The sequence below is a fragment of the Anas platyrhynchos genome, chromosome 18, assembly GCF_047663525.1.
Source record: "Anas platyrhynchos isolate ZD024472 breed Pekin duck chromosome 18, IASCAAS_PekinDuck_T2T, whole genome shotgun sequence".
NCBI lineage: Eukaryota > Metazoa > Chordata > Aves > Anseriformes > Anatidae > Anas > Anas platyrhynchos.
The window spans coordinates 10411806-10428136 of NC_092604.1; the positions used below are offsets into that span (position 1 = coordinate 10411806).

Below are 16331 nucleotides of genomic sequence, written 5' to 3' on the forward strand. Positions count from 1 at the left end.
TTGTTCCTTCTCACCTTTCCACCTCGGGCCCCACTAATGAGTCCCCAGCCCGTTTCCGCGGCTCCCCCCGCGCGGGCGTTTTGCGCAGCACTGCTCATCTTTAATCACCTTAACCCCTGTAATCTTCTGTCGTCGCCCAGCTCCCAAATCTCGGCCACTGCAGCCATCCTTTGTAGTCCCTCCAGTCTGGCCAACACCTCCCAGTATGAGACCCATCCCCAAAGGGGGAAGTTTGGCTCCTCCCGGGAGCTGCGGATCAATACCTTGGATAAGAGCTGAGCCAGGTGGGGGATTCCTCCCCGCTTCCCAGAGCTCCCAGGGAACAAAGCATCCAGAGCAGCTCCACGGGAGAGGCATTTTTCAGCCAGGCAGCACCCGAGGCACCAACAGTCCCCCCCCACCTGGGTTTGTAGGGTGCCAGACCGCCAGCGGGCTGTTGTGCTGCCCTACAAAAATGGCTTGAGACCGCAGATGGTATAGGAGATCTTATAGGAGTCTTCCCGGGGAAAAAAATAAAATAAAATCTTGTATTTCCCCTTGGTGCAGAAGCCCCATGTTGTTTAACAGCTCCTCCCAGCGAGGATGCTGGAGGTCTCTTGCCAAGCTCGGTGCAATCATCCCAAGAGGGAGCAGTGAGCCCTAAGCTCTCCGCTCCATTTTGGTGCTCACCTACACCACCGAACACCACCCTAACAGCCCCCCCGGCATTCCTGTTCATTTTATTTGGCAATACAAGAGGCATCCGATGCACTGCGTCCCAGCCATCCCTCTAGAAATATTCTACGGGGGGGAAGCAGCCACAAGAAAGCAGCACCAACCCCAGTCCCGTTATTTGCCACGAATGGGACTGGAGAGAAGAAATGGAGAACGCGCAGCTCCTGAACGTGCAGCTCCTGTTATTTCAGCCACACGAAATCCTTCGGCTCCTGCCTGAGGACCCCAGGATCAGGAGCAGCTGTGCCAACGCCAGCTCTGTTATTACCTCGCTGTTCGAAGCAATTTGGTTTTATTGACCATTCGCTACCCAGGGCACCACCACGCCCCTCCTGCTCGTTAGAGGCTGTCAGTCAGAAGGCAAAAGAAGGGAAAAGCAACGTTTAAGGAGAAGGCAGGTCTTCGCAGTCATGAAGATCATCTTGGTAGAGCGTGAGCGCTGACAGCGGGCACCCTGTCCTGCAAGGAGGAGCTGCACGCGATCAAGACAGCTCAGAATTTCAGATGCTGAAAGAAAATGCTCAGAGCAGGTAGAACCATTTATCTCTGGTCTGGGCACCCACAGACGTGCACTCAAACACAGCAGGCTCAGGGCAGCTTTGTCAGGGCTCTTGTTCATCCTCGCCCCTGTGCAGTTCCTCCAGCCCGAACCTCACCGAGCTGTCACCGTTTGGGCTCGCCTCCCACCAAGAGGACAGGCAGAAATCAAGATTTTTCACACATAACCCACGCTCGGTCTCAAGCTCAAGTCTTTTCATGATTCAGTCCCGCTTGGCATACCCTTCTTCCATTACAGTTGAACTGGTTTTGGTCCAGTACAACCAGCTCCTCTGGAGCCCCGTGTGGTACATCAGCCATGAGCTTGCTGCCACTTTAGGGGGAGATGTTTTAAGGTCAAATACATAACAGACAAAAAAAAAAGCAGAGGACGTGCAGCTGGGAGAAAGCAAACCCCCAAGAACTACCTGCATGCAGTTTGTTTTATTCTGCAGCAGGCTATTAAGTCCCAAACCCGTGTACTTTTTACAGTTTCGCTCCCCAGCAAAACACCACCCACCCAAAAGCTCCAGGCGACGCACAAACGGCTGCTCGGGATTTGCAGGGGAGAGAACACCATCTATTTCTGGCACTACCCCTCGGTGGTAGCTTGGGAACTATAGGATAAACTGCAAAGCCTTCTGAAGACCTACATTCGGTGACGAAGGCCATATGCTTTTGAGGCAGGGGGTGGATCAGCAGGGAGAGCACTTTATGGAAATACGCTGCCCTCCTCGTCCCTGCCAACCCGAAATCCACGCTCAGACCCTGGCACCTCACGAAGAGAGCTACAGAAGTCCCCACACACCCTCAGCCTAGCCTAAAATCAAACTTGCTCCTTTCTTTAAGGCAGTGCTTCCACGGAGATAATAACACTGCATCCACAAGGTTATTATGGGTAGAAACCTGTATTTTTGTTAATTTGCCTCTTGTCCCAAGGTTCAGAGCACCAGCTCCGTGTCCTCCCTTGCCCGGCAGGCTGACACCGAGCCCTGTGGCACAAGGAGCCCCCGATGCTGGCTGGCAGCAGTAAGTCCTGGCTGCGTCTGCCTTCCTGCCTGGCCCAGACTGCGGGGCTGGGAGAAACACTTCATTCATTGGAGCCTCAGACCACAGAAACGCTGCTGAAGTTCACCTTACAAAGCCAAAAGGCTTCTCTCAAAGATCAGGGGTACGCAGCTGATTTTTGTGATTTAGCCCCTGTACCCACAACGATGTTAACGGCTGCAAGGGGATATCAGGCAAGGGGAAAATCAGGACTTCAAAACCAAAGGTCAGCTCGGTTACTGGCAGTTCAGAAGCAGAAAACAAGATGCATTAAAACTTTCTAGTCATTCAATCTTTATTTTATACATTTGAATCACAGCAGGGAAGCCAAGTTGCACAGACCATCCTGATTTGTATCTGTCTTGCTTCTCTCCAAATACTGTTTGCTGTTCTTTTAATAAAGCTTAAAAAAAATACTGAAAAAAAAAGTTACTTACACATCCAAACATGAACTGAAGAACAGGATAGTTACTGGTCACCAAAACCCCTGAAAGAGGACCTTGCTGTACAGGAGAGTCTTTGAGCTCTTTTGGAGATCATTTACTAAATGAATTCAGAGCTGCGTTGTACAAGGTGCCCTAAAGCTGCTTAATGATACAAGAGGATCTGGAATTAATTATTAATAGGTACTGAAGGGAAAGGGAGGCCATTTAGGCCCATCCTCTGTTTTGATGGAGCAGGTACCAGCCCAACACGCCAGTATCCTAGCTACAAGAGGAGGTGCTTCGGACAGCGTGGGGGTCAGGCTCTCCTTTATTACACAGAAAGCAGAACACCAAGCGAAATCCCACAGGAAAATATTTATTAAGAATTGTCCTTTCTACAGGATTGCTGCAGTCAAAACATAAATGGGTTCTTCAACCAGTCAACCTACAAGGAGTGACTCTTTTCCTCGGCCACTTTCTTCTTGTACCATCACTTCCAACAAGTGTAGCATCTCAGTATTTTTCTGAAATCCTGTTCCAGCCACTTGCAAGTACATACCATGCAGAGTTCTTACAGGATCATTGCTATTTCCAAGCAAACTACACGGGGGGGGGGGGGGGGGGGGGGGGGAAGCACAGCTTTCTATATTACTAAGTGATTAATAAGCCTAACAGCATCACACCCAGCGGCTACAAGGGAAGCCAGATTAAACTGATTTAGCAATCAGCCCCAGGGAGCACGGGAACATTGGTCAAGTGCCTCTGGGGAGCACCGCCTCGGCTTTCGCGCAACATTTGGGTTGCTGAAGTTACACACAAGGTCACAGGTTTTCGGCAGCAGAAGTCCAGTTACGTCTCACAAATCACTGTGCCTTCCACCTACTGCAGACCGCGTCTCCATGCTTTTTACAGAAGTGAAGAACGGGGAAACAACGTATGATTGAGATGGAGGTCACAACGCAGAATCAATACATTTGCTTTAAAGTAACAGGAGTCTGTTAGCTATTGTTACAGGTCAAACTGAAGGAGACAAAGGAGGCAGACTGAAGGAGCAAGTGTTTCCTTCAATACCTGCGCTTTTACCTGATTTTGTAAGAGCTAAGCAACTTCAGTTCTCATAGAGCTCAACAGAACCTACAAATACCCAGTATTTGCTTCTAATGCAGCCAGGCAATTTTCAAATAGACACACACTTTGTCCATTTGATCACCACTGTTCAGCCTGCATTTCTCCTCTTCACGAGAAGAGTACCGTAAGGAAAAAGAAGAGTTAACACATTAAAAGCCTTCTGTTGGACTTTCACCAAGTGTGCACACTGGAGTGGTTAGGATGTGCCCTTTTCGTGGCCAGCAGGAACGTTACAGCACTTAACATTTGGTGGATGCACGCTCACGCTACAGAGTCCACCTAGTTTAGGAAAATACATCTCCTACCTTACTAGCTCGAAGACAAAATACTGCAATGCAGCAAATTTTTACAACATGCTCCCAGGGTATGCCAGCATGGAAATCCAGGGACAGGGCAGTCAGATGGAGAGAAACAGCGAACAATGCACTGCGCAGATCACGACATGCTGAGTTAGATGACAACATTAAAGAGCATCTTAATAGGACAGCATGTGGCTTCTTCAGCTAGAACTGCTACGTTTTCAGGAAGCAGCAGCAACGTTCCAGATGACCCCATTATGTCTTCCTATCTTTTAACGTGTCTCTTGATGAACCATCAAGGAAAATATTTTCAAGTCTGAAGAATGCAAGAGGCTGGCAGCTGCACTGCAAGGTTTCCTATGGAAGACAGCTTGCTGAACAGTCACAGCAGTAAGGAGGAGTCCAGCAGTGGCGTTTGTGTGCCATCGTCAACAGGGATTTATTGGGGCATAAGCTGCATTACAATTGGAGAATGAGCCAATCTTTTTTCTCTGCAGAGGGTGCTGAGCACTCCACAGCAGCAACATATGTGAATGCATTCGCTGCCATTTACTCAGTGCTGCGCCAGACCTCCCTTCCCAGGGCTCCTCTCAGCTACCCTGCCGTATACCCAGTGATTGTTTTGGCTGCTCGCTTCCGTAGGAGGCAGACAAGAAAGTAAGGCTGCATCCCAGAACGATCTGCACAGCCACAAGCAGCTCTTCCACTTTCCCTCCCTGTGAAATAAAGGGAAAGGCTGTGTCTTCCTACCAGCGCGACAGCAGGCAGCATGGCAAAGGCAACCACTGCGATTATCCCGCCTGGCGAGCTGCTGCTCTTCACTAGCAGGAGTCATGCTCTTGCCACTCGTGCAGGTCTGGGTTTGCCTCGGGAGGAAGGGGAAAGGAGCAGTCCTCCCGTCGATGCTTTGTGGCACAGCACACACTGTGCACGAAGCTCAGCTGCAGCCACCCTCCCCATCCTTCAACATCCCAGCTGCCGTCCAATCCAACACGCAACCTCACAAGGGAAATTTTTCTACCTGCTCTGAGGACTTCTACGCTATAAAGTGGAAATTCACTTTGGACACGGCTGCAGTAGGAAAATATACTTTTTTTTTTTTACTTGTATATCCACATTTCTTTATTAATGCATAGGTCTGACAAGTCAGTGTGGTACTGCTGGCTAGCGCCCTGCATGAAGTGCCAGCTGAAGTTGGTTGTGTAGCTGGTTGCTGAGGCTCAGAAAGTGAACTTCTGAAACAGCTCTTCTGAGAACACTCGCAGAGTCCTGCCATAGCTTTTCACGCCAAGACAAAGTCACCCATTTCTTGGCCTCTGACTAGGAAGGCAGGGTCTTGGCAGACACATCTACGCTTTATGCAACGTTAGCAGAAAAGTGCACATAAAGAAACCTGAGACTAAGGTAAAAGCATTTGTCCTATCAGCGGCTGCACTGATGCTGAGGTACGGAACCGACAGCTGTTCGGAACCAGCTTGGCCCATGCTGGGATCCCAACACAGCCGCCGGTGTTTTGGAGTGAATCACACCCATCAGAATTCCCCAGTCCATCCACAAAAGGCATTAGGAGGTTCTAAGACAGCATTGTGTCTGGATTAACAATGTGTTATTGCACTTCTGTTCCTGACAGCAAGTCCTCACATACCTCAGTGCTGACAGACTTCAGGTCTCCTGGACTACTCCGGGCGAAATTTACAGCCTGTTTGAGTAGCCCTTTGGGAGCAAACAGTGACACTTCCCCAGGGACAGAATAACTGTGCAGAGGAGAGGATCGCTTTTTCAGCTATCGTATTTAACTGTATGATGTGCTGGGGCTGCCTGTGTTTGTTTATCGTTTTAATTTCTCACACCTCAGCTACTTAATATGCAAAAGAATTTCTCCTACTGAAGGTCTAAAAGGGTGTTACATGATGTACGAGCCTTTCTAGCGGCATAGCCTCTGTTTTCACTAAAACTTTATCTTCGCAAGACAGCGACAGCAAAAGTCAAACCAGCACTGCTGCAATTACTGTGCAGTTACAGCTGAGGAGAAAAATATAGAAGAGGACTCTGCACCAAGATAAGAGGGTTATTCTTTTGCTTTATCTGAAGAAAAGCCCGTTCCAGGTATCAAAGCAGGTAGATTCATTTCTACCACTTCGATGATGAATAGAATCAATACCAGGGAAAAGAAGCTGCAACTGGAGAAAACAACGCTGCTCTTCAAACGGCAAGTCTTGGTACAGAGTGCTCGCTTGTTAAAAGCTCTACAATCTGTGTTCAAGACTGAGAAAGTGGTTCAACATTTCAAACAAAAAACAACCCTGCAATACAAAAAAAAAAAAAAATCCCTCACCCACTTCTAAACTTAAGGAATAAAAAAATCTTGCTGTAGTCCTTTAATCAGCTGTGCCCTAGAGATGCAGTCCCCTTAGTCAAAAAAAATCTCCTAAAAGTGTTTGTAAGACATCTTGGCACATCTGAAGCTCTGTGATGATGCTTGTCCCTGTCCCTGTATGCCTAATACCTCCACATGAAGATTAAGGCTTCATTAGGTCAGCGAGTTATACTTGATTTATTTTTCTTAAAGCTTATTCCCGTTACATCCGTGAACCACTTCTGTCCTCCCACAAATTAACAATCCATCACTATGCCCTACTACTACAGCTACAGGCACTGACTCGCCTTTCTAACGATACCCAGAGCACTAGAGATAACACACTGCATTTGTAACGTGTCTCTAAGTTTAGACTCCACTGCAGATTTGCAGCTGATAGATAAGACTTCTGTACTCCCAGGCATTGAACGTTCTGGCCATAACCCTCTCCTTTCCTCAGGAAAAACAAATTCATGACTGGGAGTTGCACTTGCCTGGTTTTCACAGCAATACCGTTTTGACCAGTTCAGCTCACCTTAAATAGTTCTATCACTACATAGCCAGAGAGGTACCAGTCGCCATCTGGAGAGGCAAAGCAGCTCAGGATAATGGTGAGCCAGAGATTCATGCTGCAGTACATTTGCTGGACAGATAACCTGGTACTGGTTACACGGTGCCAGGAAGGAGTCTCTTTTGAAATACCTTGAAAATATTTTAGAATGCAGATCAAAGTACTTTTGATCACAGCTTAAAATTCAACATTTAAGACTGCATGGCAGACCCCTAAAAAGTAAGCCCCAGTCCTACACCTCTTGTGTACTTGTCAGGTGGGCACGAATCAAGAGCAACCCAATTAACAGTGGAGAATTTACATTAATGCTTGTTGTGCTACAGGCTGGTGTTTTTAATGAAACCAGTTGCTTGCTTCCTATACACCAATACATCTGAAAACCTGATGTGTTCAAATGGAAGCCTGCCGGAATAAGAGAAAACATTTCTCAGTGTTCCCACTGATGTGAGTACTGGTGGAATTCATCAGATCCAATACCCCATTTAGTCTGTCAAATAACTGCAGTTATTTCTACTCATTTGTTTCGCTATATTTTGTCCAAGCCAAAAGAAGAGTTAAAAAAAAAAAAAAATACTTACACCTCTTTTCTTCTTTTCCCCACCTTCTGTGATACTTTGCATTTCCCAGCATACATTACATAGCGTGTGTATATATATATATATGCACATTATATAAAATATATACTTTACATACACACTAAAGGTCTCTCTTCACGTTAAAATTACACATTCTGAAGAACGCAACCGCAAACAATTCAGAATACCTAACTGATCCAGAAAGGGGAAAAAAGAATAAGCTACCCAAAATCCCAAGGAAAGCTTCACACTCCTTGCAGGTACCAAGAGATCCCATTTTCTTATGATCAGAGGAATAGTTAGATTTCTGCACTGCTTTGCTCTCCCTAGACACACCCCACTCTGCAGTTTCAGTGTTGGGAAGTGCTAGTTGCTCCCTTTCCACTGAGTAATATTAATAAATTAAAAAAGTTTCTGCAAAAGTGCTGCCTTAGTCCAGTCCATCATGCCATGTTTTCCCAGTCGCCCCGTGGCTCTGCTGAACCATTTACCACTTTCTTGACCTTCTTCATGCCCTCCATCACTCCAGAAGTCGTCACCCTGGAAAAGAAGGAAACAACGTCAGAATTTGAACTCCAACACCCATTTTGCCAACAGCCCATGCTTTTCCTGCACATATCAAACAACATTTGTCCCAAGTGACTCTTTACCAGTCTTGATGTTCTGCCTTTCCTATTGCTACCATTTTGCAGACCAGGTATCATCTTGAACACGCCACTGATGGGTGTTGGGAGCAACGCTGCTGTCCTCAAGACTCTCCTCATCTGTCACTAAACTAGAACAGACATATGTAGGCTGGCTCACAGTTTCCTGTTCAGACCAGGTGTCACAGCATTGAGAGAAGGCCAATCCTTTGTGCTTGGCAATGGGAAACACAGAAGTCCCGACAGCCTTGGTGTGCCAGGATCTGCTATAGCTGTCTAGACAGGAAGAACTACCACTGAGGCCAGCTGACTTAGTTGCAGTGTTATCATAAAGATTGTTTATCCATTTGTGCTTTACAGGATTCAGATCAAAATAAACTACAGCATGCTTTAGAAAAAAAGGTTCATGCTTATGGATCTGTGTGCCAACAGGAACCATGCCACAGTCCCATCTACACTGCTTTTACCTCCTGAAGGAGCATTCCTCAACCAACCCAACAGATCAAAGAAAACCAAAGTAGCAGACTGCAGAGAAGGATCAGAGCAAGAACAGGATGTAACATCAGAAACAAACGTTTAAGACACTTGTATCAGTACAAATGAGTGCAGCTCCTTAGTTAAAGCTGCTTCTTGTGGTGGAGGAGATAAAATCACGATGGACTGGTAATAGACAAAGTCTAAACTGCACTCAGCTGAAACCACATTATTTAGTTTCCCTCTCTAATGTAGGGAAAGCTGTATCAAAACAGTATCAGAGGCACTGCAATGGAATAAGCATTATAATATTTGCTCCTACTCGAAGAAGTATGAGGTTGTTTAGTAAATAACCAGCTGGTATCACATTAAGTTTCAGCAGCTTGCTTAGAAACTTTTCACCCTATAGCTGAGCACCCTTCACCCTGTCCATTAGACTTGCTGCTGCATTTGCAGTGCTTTTAACAAGTACAACGTCTTATACAAATGCACAAGCTGTGGATACTGCCCCAAGTGAACATTATTAGCTTAATGCACTCCTGGTAATAGCAAAATTACTCAATGAACAGCAACAAAACAGAAGAGAGGTCATCCCATTTATACCAATCCAAGCCTGGCTTTGACGTGGCAATCTGACCACTGAACTACAAAGCCTCATAATGCTGTTCAAACACTAGGCAGACTGATCTGTTTATCCAGCTACAACAGCACCACTACTCTTACAACCACCTTGACTCCCCAACAGGCTCTTCAGTCCTGTACCTTTCTCCCTCGCAACACAACACAGGCTATTCACATGCACCAGACATATGCTCTGTTCTTTTGCACGATATGATTCTGATTCCACACAGGTAATTTTTCCTACAAGTGTGCTGCAAAGGTTATTTTAGATGCTGAAAGTAAGAGTAGCAACGGTTCAATGCATTCACAAGGGATGCCTGGAAGCATACATAAAACCATCCTGTTCGATGTCGCCGCTGTCAGTCTGTGTCTGCTTTCACCGTGCTGTTTACCATGTAAGAATATTTGATCAGGCTTGCTAACAGCATTTTCACAGTATCACCCAAGAGAAGTAATCTTCAGATACACTCCTCTGATACCACCCTTGGTCCCACATTAGATATCAGCTTCTGTTCATGCACTCTCTAAGAATAATTTACCCAAACAAAAACTAGTACATTCTGGCATTCTCTAGCAGGGGCAGAATTGGGATCATCAGCGGTTAAGATGCTTTAGAGTGGGCCTAGATAATCCTGTGTTCAAGGGAACAGAAAGGGCCAGAAGAGCACAGATCAACTACCAACTTTATTCCCTATTGAAATAAAAACCAGGGAGATTAAGCAAGCAGGTTGCTTAAACAAGAAAGACAGAATTAGTAAACGTTCACCTGGAAGAGATCACACCAAGCTTTTCATCACAGAAAGCATAGAGATCTCAAGTTCTCCCTGTTGACAGTGGTTTTCCCACAGCCTCATAGTAAAAAAAAAAAAAATGGGGAAACATGAGCTAGAAGGATCTATCAGTGTAGATGCATAACTAATTGGAAAAGCATGCATTGAGATGAACTTAATGGTTTCCTGTCAAAAATGAAAGAACATTGAGTGTGGTTCCAGAGAGGTCTGTCCTGGGTTCACTTCTACTCAATATCTTCAGTAATTGCCTGGGTAATGGAATAGAGAACTTGCTTATTAAATCTGCAGAAGACACTAAGAGCTACATATTTGAGAACAGGACTAGAATGCAGAAAGGTTCTGGCAAATTGAAGTAATGGTCTGAAAATTATAGGAGAATGGAGGAAAACAACTATAAAGTTTACTCTTCAGAAATAACTGACTTCATAACTACAGAGTAAGGAGCTGAGTATCAATTCTTCAGGGATGAGTTTAAAATTATAATGAACTACAAACCAAAAAAAAAAAAGAGGCACTACCACAGCAATCCAACAAGGATATATACAACGGTGATCCCACTAGGATATATAAATAGGTGCTTTGCACATGCTTGACACCAAAGTAGTGCTAACACGACTCACATCTAGTAAGATCCCACCGGGCACAGAGTCTAGATTTTAGCACAGTACTTGAATGCAATTACAACCCATTATACATCACGAAGATAACAAAGATGATCAGAGGTTACAGCTCAAAGGGAAAGATCCATTTTCTACGTTCATGGGGGGAGAAGACAAACAGATACATACTGAAATTGCAGCCAGGTAAAGTCCTGCTATTTGTTTCCTGCACCCCCGTGCATTGATAGCACAGAACTGCAAGAGATGTTGGGAGGTGGGTGGGGTAAATTCCTCAGTGAAAATTAAGGACTGCCAGTCTGATTAGTGCTATTCTTGTCTCAAGTGATCAGCATAACCCTTAAGGCCTCATTCCTCAGCCTGCTCATGTACAATGGGAGATTCTCTTCCCTCTCAACATTATTTCAGTCAACATGTTTTAATGCCCAGTAAAATAAGGGCAGCAGCACCAAGATCAAGAACACTGCAATTCTCAGACTAATGCCCTGGGCAGTCTCTGAACTTGAGCTCTGACCTGCAACACTGCAAGTAAACATTCCTCAGCTGAACTGAAACGCTGAGCTGCATTTCTAGATCAGATCAGTTGTAGCTGAAATGCAACAAATCCTTCACACTAAACCAGCTCTCCAGAGAGGACTTCTGTAGCTGTCACAGAGAAAGAAAATCACTTCCAATGAAGAGCCTCATGAATCAGCCTGCCGTGAAGCACAACCTGAGGGAGAGAGCAGAGAAAAACAGCCAGCCAGGACTTTCAGCGCAGAATAGGCTGCCTCATGACACAGCAAGAAACTCCAGATCCCGAGGTATAAGCAAAGGTAGGTCAGCATTACCACAGCAGTTCACTCTGTTGAGGTTGTTTGTGGTGTTAAGTAAACACCAAGTCAGTCTCCAAACATTCAGTAAAACGGATTTACTGAGTTAAGAACAAAGCCGTTAATGTTTTTTCCTGAAATTCTTCCTCCCGCGTAAGTATCTTAACCCCACATGCATTTATGAGCACGATTTCAACCCAGATCTGTAGAGGAGCTCCTCTAAAGCAATGCTTACTGAGCTAATGAAATAACTTACTGCAAGAGTAAAAAAAAAAAAAACCAAACCTGCTTCCTCTGCCCTTCCTCACCCCTCATCTAATGCACCGTTTACATTTGTGTTCGTGTCCCAGAAATGGCATGAGGACTGGAAGCCTGACAGCTCTTTCTGCCAAGTGTGGCTGCACCTTTTCAAAGAGAGTACTTTAATCTAACAAACTGTCAGCAACAGGCCCACATACTGACAGAACAGCCTAAAGAAGCTGCCCCGCACAGAATGCACAGAGAGCCACTTTGTTGAAGATGAATGGCTATTGACCCTACTTGAAAAAGAACAGGCTGGTCCTTAGTTCAGGTTTAGTCATCCTCTCCTCTCCACCAGGGCAACTTCTATGGAGTCTGGTATAATTGAAACCAGTCTTAAAAATTTGTGGATGCTTTCTCTCAAGGCAGGGGTGTGTTAGCTGAAAAAAAAGTAGCTTTACAAGCTTATTACAAGTCACCTTCACTGTTCGTGATTCAAAGAATATTTTTTTTTGAGAATTGCAACAGTCTACAGAGGGAGGATTTGTGCCTCACGTTGCTTCTGTCAGACACCTAGACTTTGGATTTTTCTTTAAGCTCTGCAGATTGCCACACTGTCCTTAGCAATATTTACATTTATTGCCACACAGAGATTTGTGTAGTTTGCATTGCAAGAAAACAGGCATACACTAGAGAGCTGCACTTCAAGCATCCTATTTTTCTTGCTGGAAGACAAGCAAGCCTGGAAAATAGACTTGCTGATCATACAGCTCTCCCCTCTCAAGGAAATGTTGAGCCTAAAGACACTGAATGCTTTTGCAGCAAGATTTTTTTTTCCCTTTAAGAAAGATAAATAAAAACCCTTTTAGAAAGGAAAACCACCTTAAAGCCTGGAAATAAGACATGGAAGAACACCATGATTTTTGCAACCTTTCAACTCTTCTGCCACAGCATCTGAAGACAAGTGGATATTTATCACATGAAAGACAAAACACTCATACAATGGTTAGTCAGGATGCTGTCAGACACTTAGTCACTTGCTTGAATAAACCTTGATATTTTTCCCTATAGAAACAACATTTAATATTTATAAAAGCAAAAACAGGACTACCAAGATCAAATCAAGAAGAAACTTTGCATTGTAGTGCTTCACCTATCACAGAATGTGTACATATCATGCTTCTGAAATGTGTAAGCTTAACCTCCCTGATGCAGCTAGGGAACAGAAAACAAGACGCTTAGAAATTATCCTCTGCCAAGTGCCCACATGGAATAAAACTCATAGTGAATCAGACTAGAAAAAATCCAGCAAGGCTAAGGGGAACAACCCACAAGGCACAACAATGGAAACTCCCAAGGCAAGGACCAAAATGCCTTACTAGGAAGAGGCTCACAAAGAACTCTGATCCTCGAGTTTCTAGCAGTGTCTGTATCACTGCTGCAAGATGTAAATCACTCGATTAGTTCATTAAACTTTAAGGCTTTTTCCTGGCAGAGCCTCTAAAATTGAGCAGCTTCTCCAGTCCAGTGAAATCACTACATGTGAGAAATGCTTTATTATTAGGCCTAACAGAAACACAAACAAGTAAAAACTCATTAAGTACACAATGCAAAGTTAATTTCAGTCTAAGAGGTAATCTTGCAGGAGCTCATTTCTGAACAACCACAAATTCTGCCACATCTTCCAGTTTAGATATTGCTTTCCTAATGAGGATGTGTGCTTACCAGCACCCAAACCGAAAACAGCTTCTTATATAAGCCATTGAAACACCTTTAAGTGATAAGTAATGTTATGGTCACTTGAATTCATCTTCCAACAAAGAGGTTTTTATGAACCCAAGGCAAAAATAACTATGCATTTGGCAAGAACATCTGTTACTGGAGACATTTCTGAGAATTAAAGTCCTTGGCATGACATTTCAGGCTGGATTCCACTTTATGCATCTATCCTTGTAGCAATTCCCTAGTAAGCTGTATTTCTTCCTGAGCTAACTATGAGGGCAGCAAACATATTCCAACTTTTTTGGCCCTGCCATAAAAATTGGAGGAGCAGTGATTTATTTCACTTAATAACAGGTAAAAGAGATTTGCCGAACTGGAAAGAAACTGTCAGGAATAGACTTCTGTGCCTGCACATGAATTGCAGCTATGCATGAAACGCATAACTACTAAGAGATTAGGGTAGCTCTGCTCCTACAAGGCCACAGAGTGTAGCAATTATAACTATGTTCAACACTTCCAGCATGCTGCACATCTTAAAGCAGTTTCTATCATAGAAAATGAATGGCATTTCTGAAACGAAGTCCTCAGAAAATCACTGCAAAGGAAATGACAGGGATTAGGCTGAGTCTCACTTTATAGTTGCTCCAGACTAACTCAGGTCCTGCTGCATTGTGGTGCCTCATGGTTTAGCAGCTAAGAAGTGAACTGTGAAAAGGACTGTTAAAACCCCCGTCTCCTCAGCTCAGCGTTACTTAAGTTTTTGCAGAGCTACAGGCTGACCTCTGGGGTAGAAGGGACCTTACATCATGCTCATTTATAGTCAGTAGACTGCTAGTTGATTTTTATGATTTGTTTGGTGGTTGCTTTTTGAACTACGAAGATTTATTTTCAGACACACTGATAATACAGCGTTAATGACAATCTATAAGGCATGTTGGTGTTCAGCAACACAGTTTGTGTTTAATTTGTTTAGCCTGGCACTTTCCTGGGCATCTTCCTGCCCCATGAAATGCTTTACCAGCTTATTCTGCTCTACTGCAATATGCAGCCCAGGGATTCCTAGGCATATCACAAGCCTCTTTGGTAGTTAAACACATACCAAATAGACACCTCATCTTTAAATATGCATACAGAACTTAATCTTTTTTTCAAACAAAGACTTAGAGATCAGAACAAACTGTTTATAAACGTCGGTTTTCTCAGGTCGAGTTAAGAAGTAAAAGAGGTAGGTTCTTACACAGCTTCCATCTGCAAATCATCCTCGTCATCTTGAGAAAGCTGTAGATATGGGTTGTCTGATGCTGGACGGAACTTGTACCCAGTGAGGACAAAGAACACAAGTGTGGCCATTTCATCCAGCAGCTGTAAGTAAAAACAGAAGATTAAGTTCAGTCCTGTAATCCTTCATGGTCATGAAACACTTCTCATTCATAAGGTTCAAGATTTTATGGCCAAGAAGCCTGTGCCATAGCAGAAATAAAAAAGCAATTCCTGTCCTGTTATCATTAATCCCAGGCAAAAGGCTGTCAAGCTCTTTGTTCTTCCAGCTTTCCCTGTCACTCTAAATACAGTTACAATTCTAGATATCACTCCAGTACTTTTAAATAACTACAGCAAAATTTGGCTTTTAAATTGGAAAAAATACGTATCCCAAAGTTGTTTGGTATTTTCAACAGTTCATGTATTCCAAAGACTCCCTGCATGGTTACTTGGATTATATGTTAAGAAACCAAGTATTTAAAAAGTCACTAGGCAAATAAAGCCTGTAAGGGGAAAAGCCAAAGCCTATTTCACTGGTTCCCTGGGGCCTCAATTACACAGGGTAAACCTGACTAATTTTTTTTTCCTCTTTTGTACGTTCTTGATTAATTTCCTTCAGATATTTTTAATTTTAAAGACTAAGATCAATAATGCAATTACTTTCAGACATCTCACGTGTAATCCAGCAGCCTTGCTGGGCAAACATAAAACTGAAAATACACTCCTGCCACCAGGAGCAATCAGTGATAAAAGTCAGGAGAAAACAGGGTGAAGCACTGTGCTTTGAGATGTTCTACCATAACATGAAGAACCCATTATGTATTTTTTTGGTGCAATCATATTTAAAGATTAATAAGAAAAAAAGTCAAGGAATAAATGTATTTTCCTTTGCAGACAAATACCTGGTAAAGCCACTTCCACTGGAATGGAACAGCAATCTTTATGAGAATTGCAATGATCCGTGTGAAGTAAATGTAACACACAATCTGTGGGAAGAAAAAGGAGAAAGCATGTGTGTGAACAATAGCATCATCCTGACTGAACCTCTTTTTCCAGAAAAATAGCTGAAGCAGTTCCCAGACAACTCATTATGTCAAATTAGCCCTATTATCCTCCTTCGATAAACATGGAAGATATGGGCTGAGGGCTCTGCAGCTTGTTGAACATCCAAATGACTCAAGCTGTTACTAACAAATATAAGTTACATCAGGAAAATGCTTTAAGTGTCAGGATTTTGTAGAACTGAAGAATCAGTACTGTAATTTATTACTCTTAACACTCATAAGAGTCTGAAATGAGACCGCTGGAAATCATTAAGAAGGCTATGCTCTCTTGGGAGGTATGCTCATGGCTCCCACTGACTTAATCAGAATCTACACGCATGCATCTCAAGGCACCATTTGGTCCCACGTTCAGTTTAGCAAGTTTATAGTATGTTATTCAAGCTCATCAATTCAACTGGCAGCTCAAACTGTCTCCAGAGGAAATCAGTAAGCAT

General features: G+C 43.9%; 1 protein-coding gene across 2 annotated transcripts in view; it reads right to left on the minus strand.

Annotated features, from left to right (window-relative positions):
- Positions 1-3083: 3083 nt before the first annotated feature.
- The window catches only part of GPR107 (G protein-coupled receptor 107), a 37201-nt gene continuing 23953 nt past the window's right edge, over positions 3084-16331 (minus strand). Inside the window, exons 16-18 of one of the 2 annotated variants that reach the window (XM_027471229.3) lie at positions 15736-15819; positions 14811-14935; positions 3084-8192 (exon numbers count right to left, since the gene is read on the minus strand). In XM_027471229.3, coding sequence (XP_027327030.2) covers positions 8096-8192; positions 14811-14935; positions 15736-15819 — 306 coding nt within the window. In that variant the 3' untranslated portion in view covers positions 3084-8095. The remainder of the gene's footprint in view (positions 8193-14810; positions 14936-15735; positions 15820-16331) is intronic. The other variant, XM_027471228.3, reaches the window with a different exon arrangement.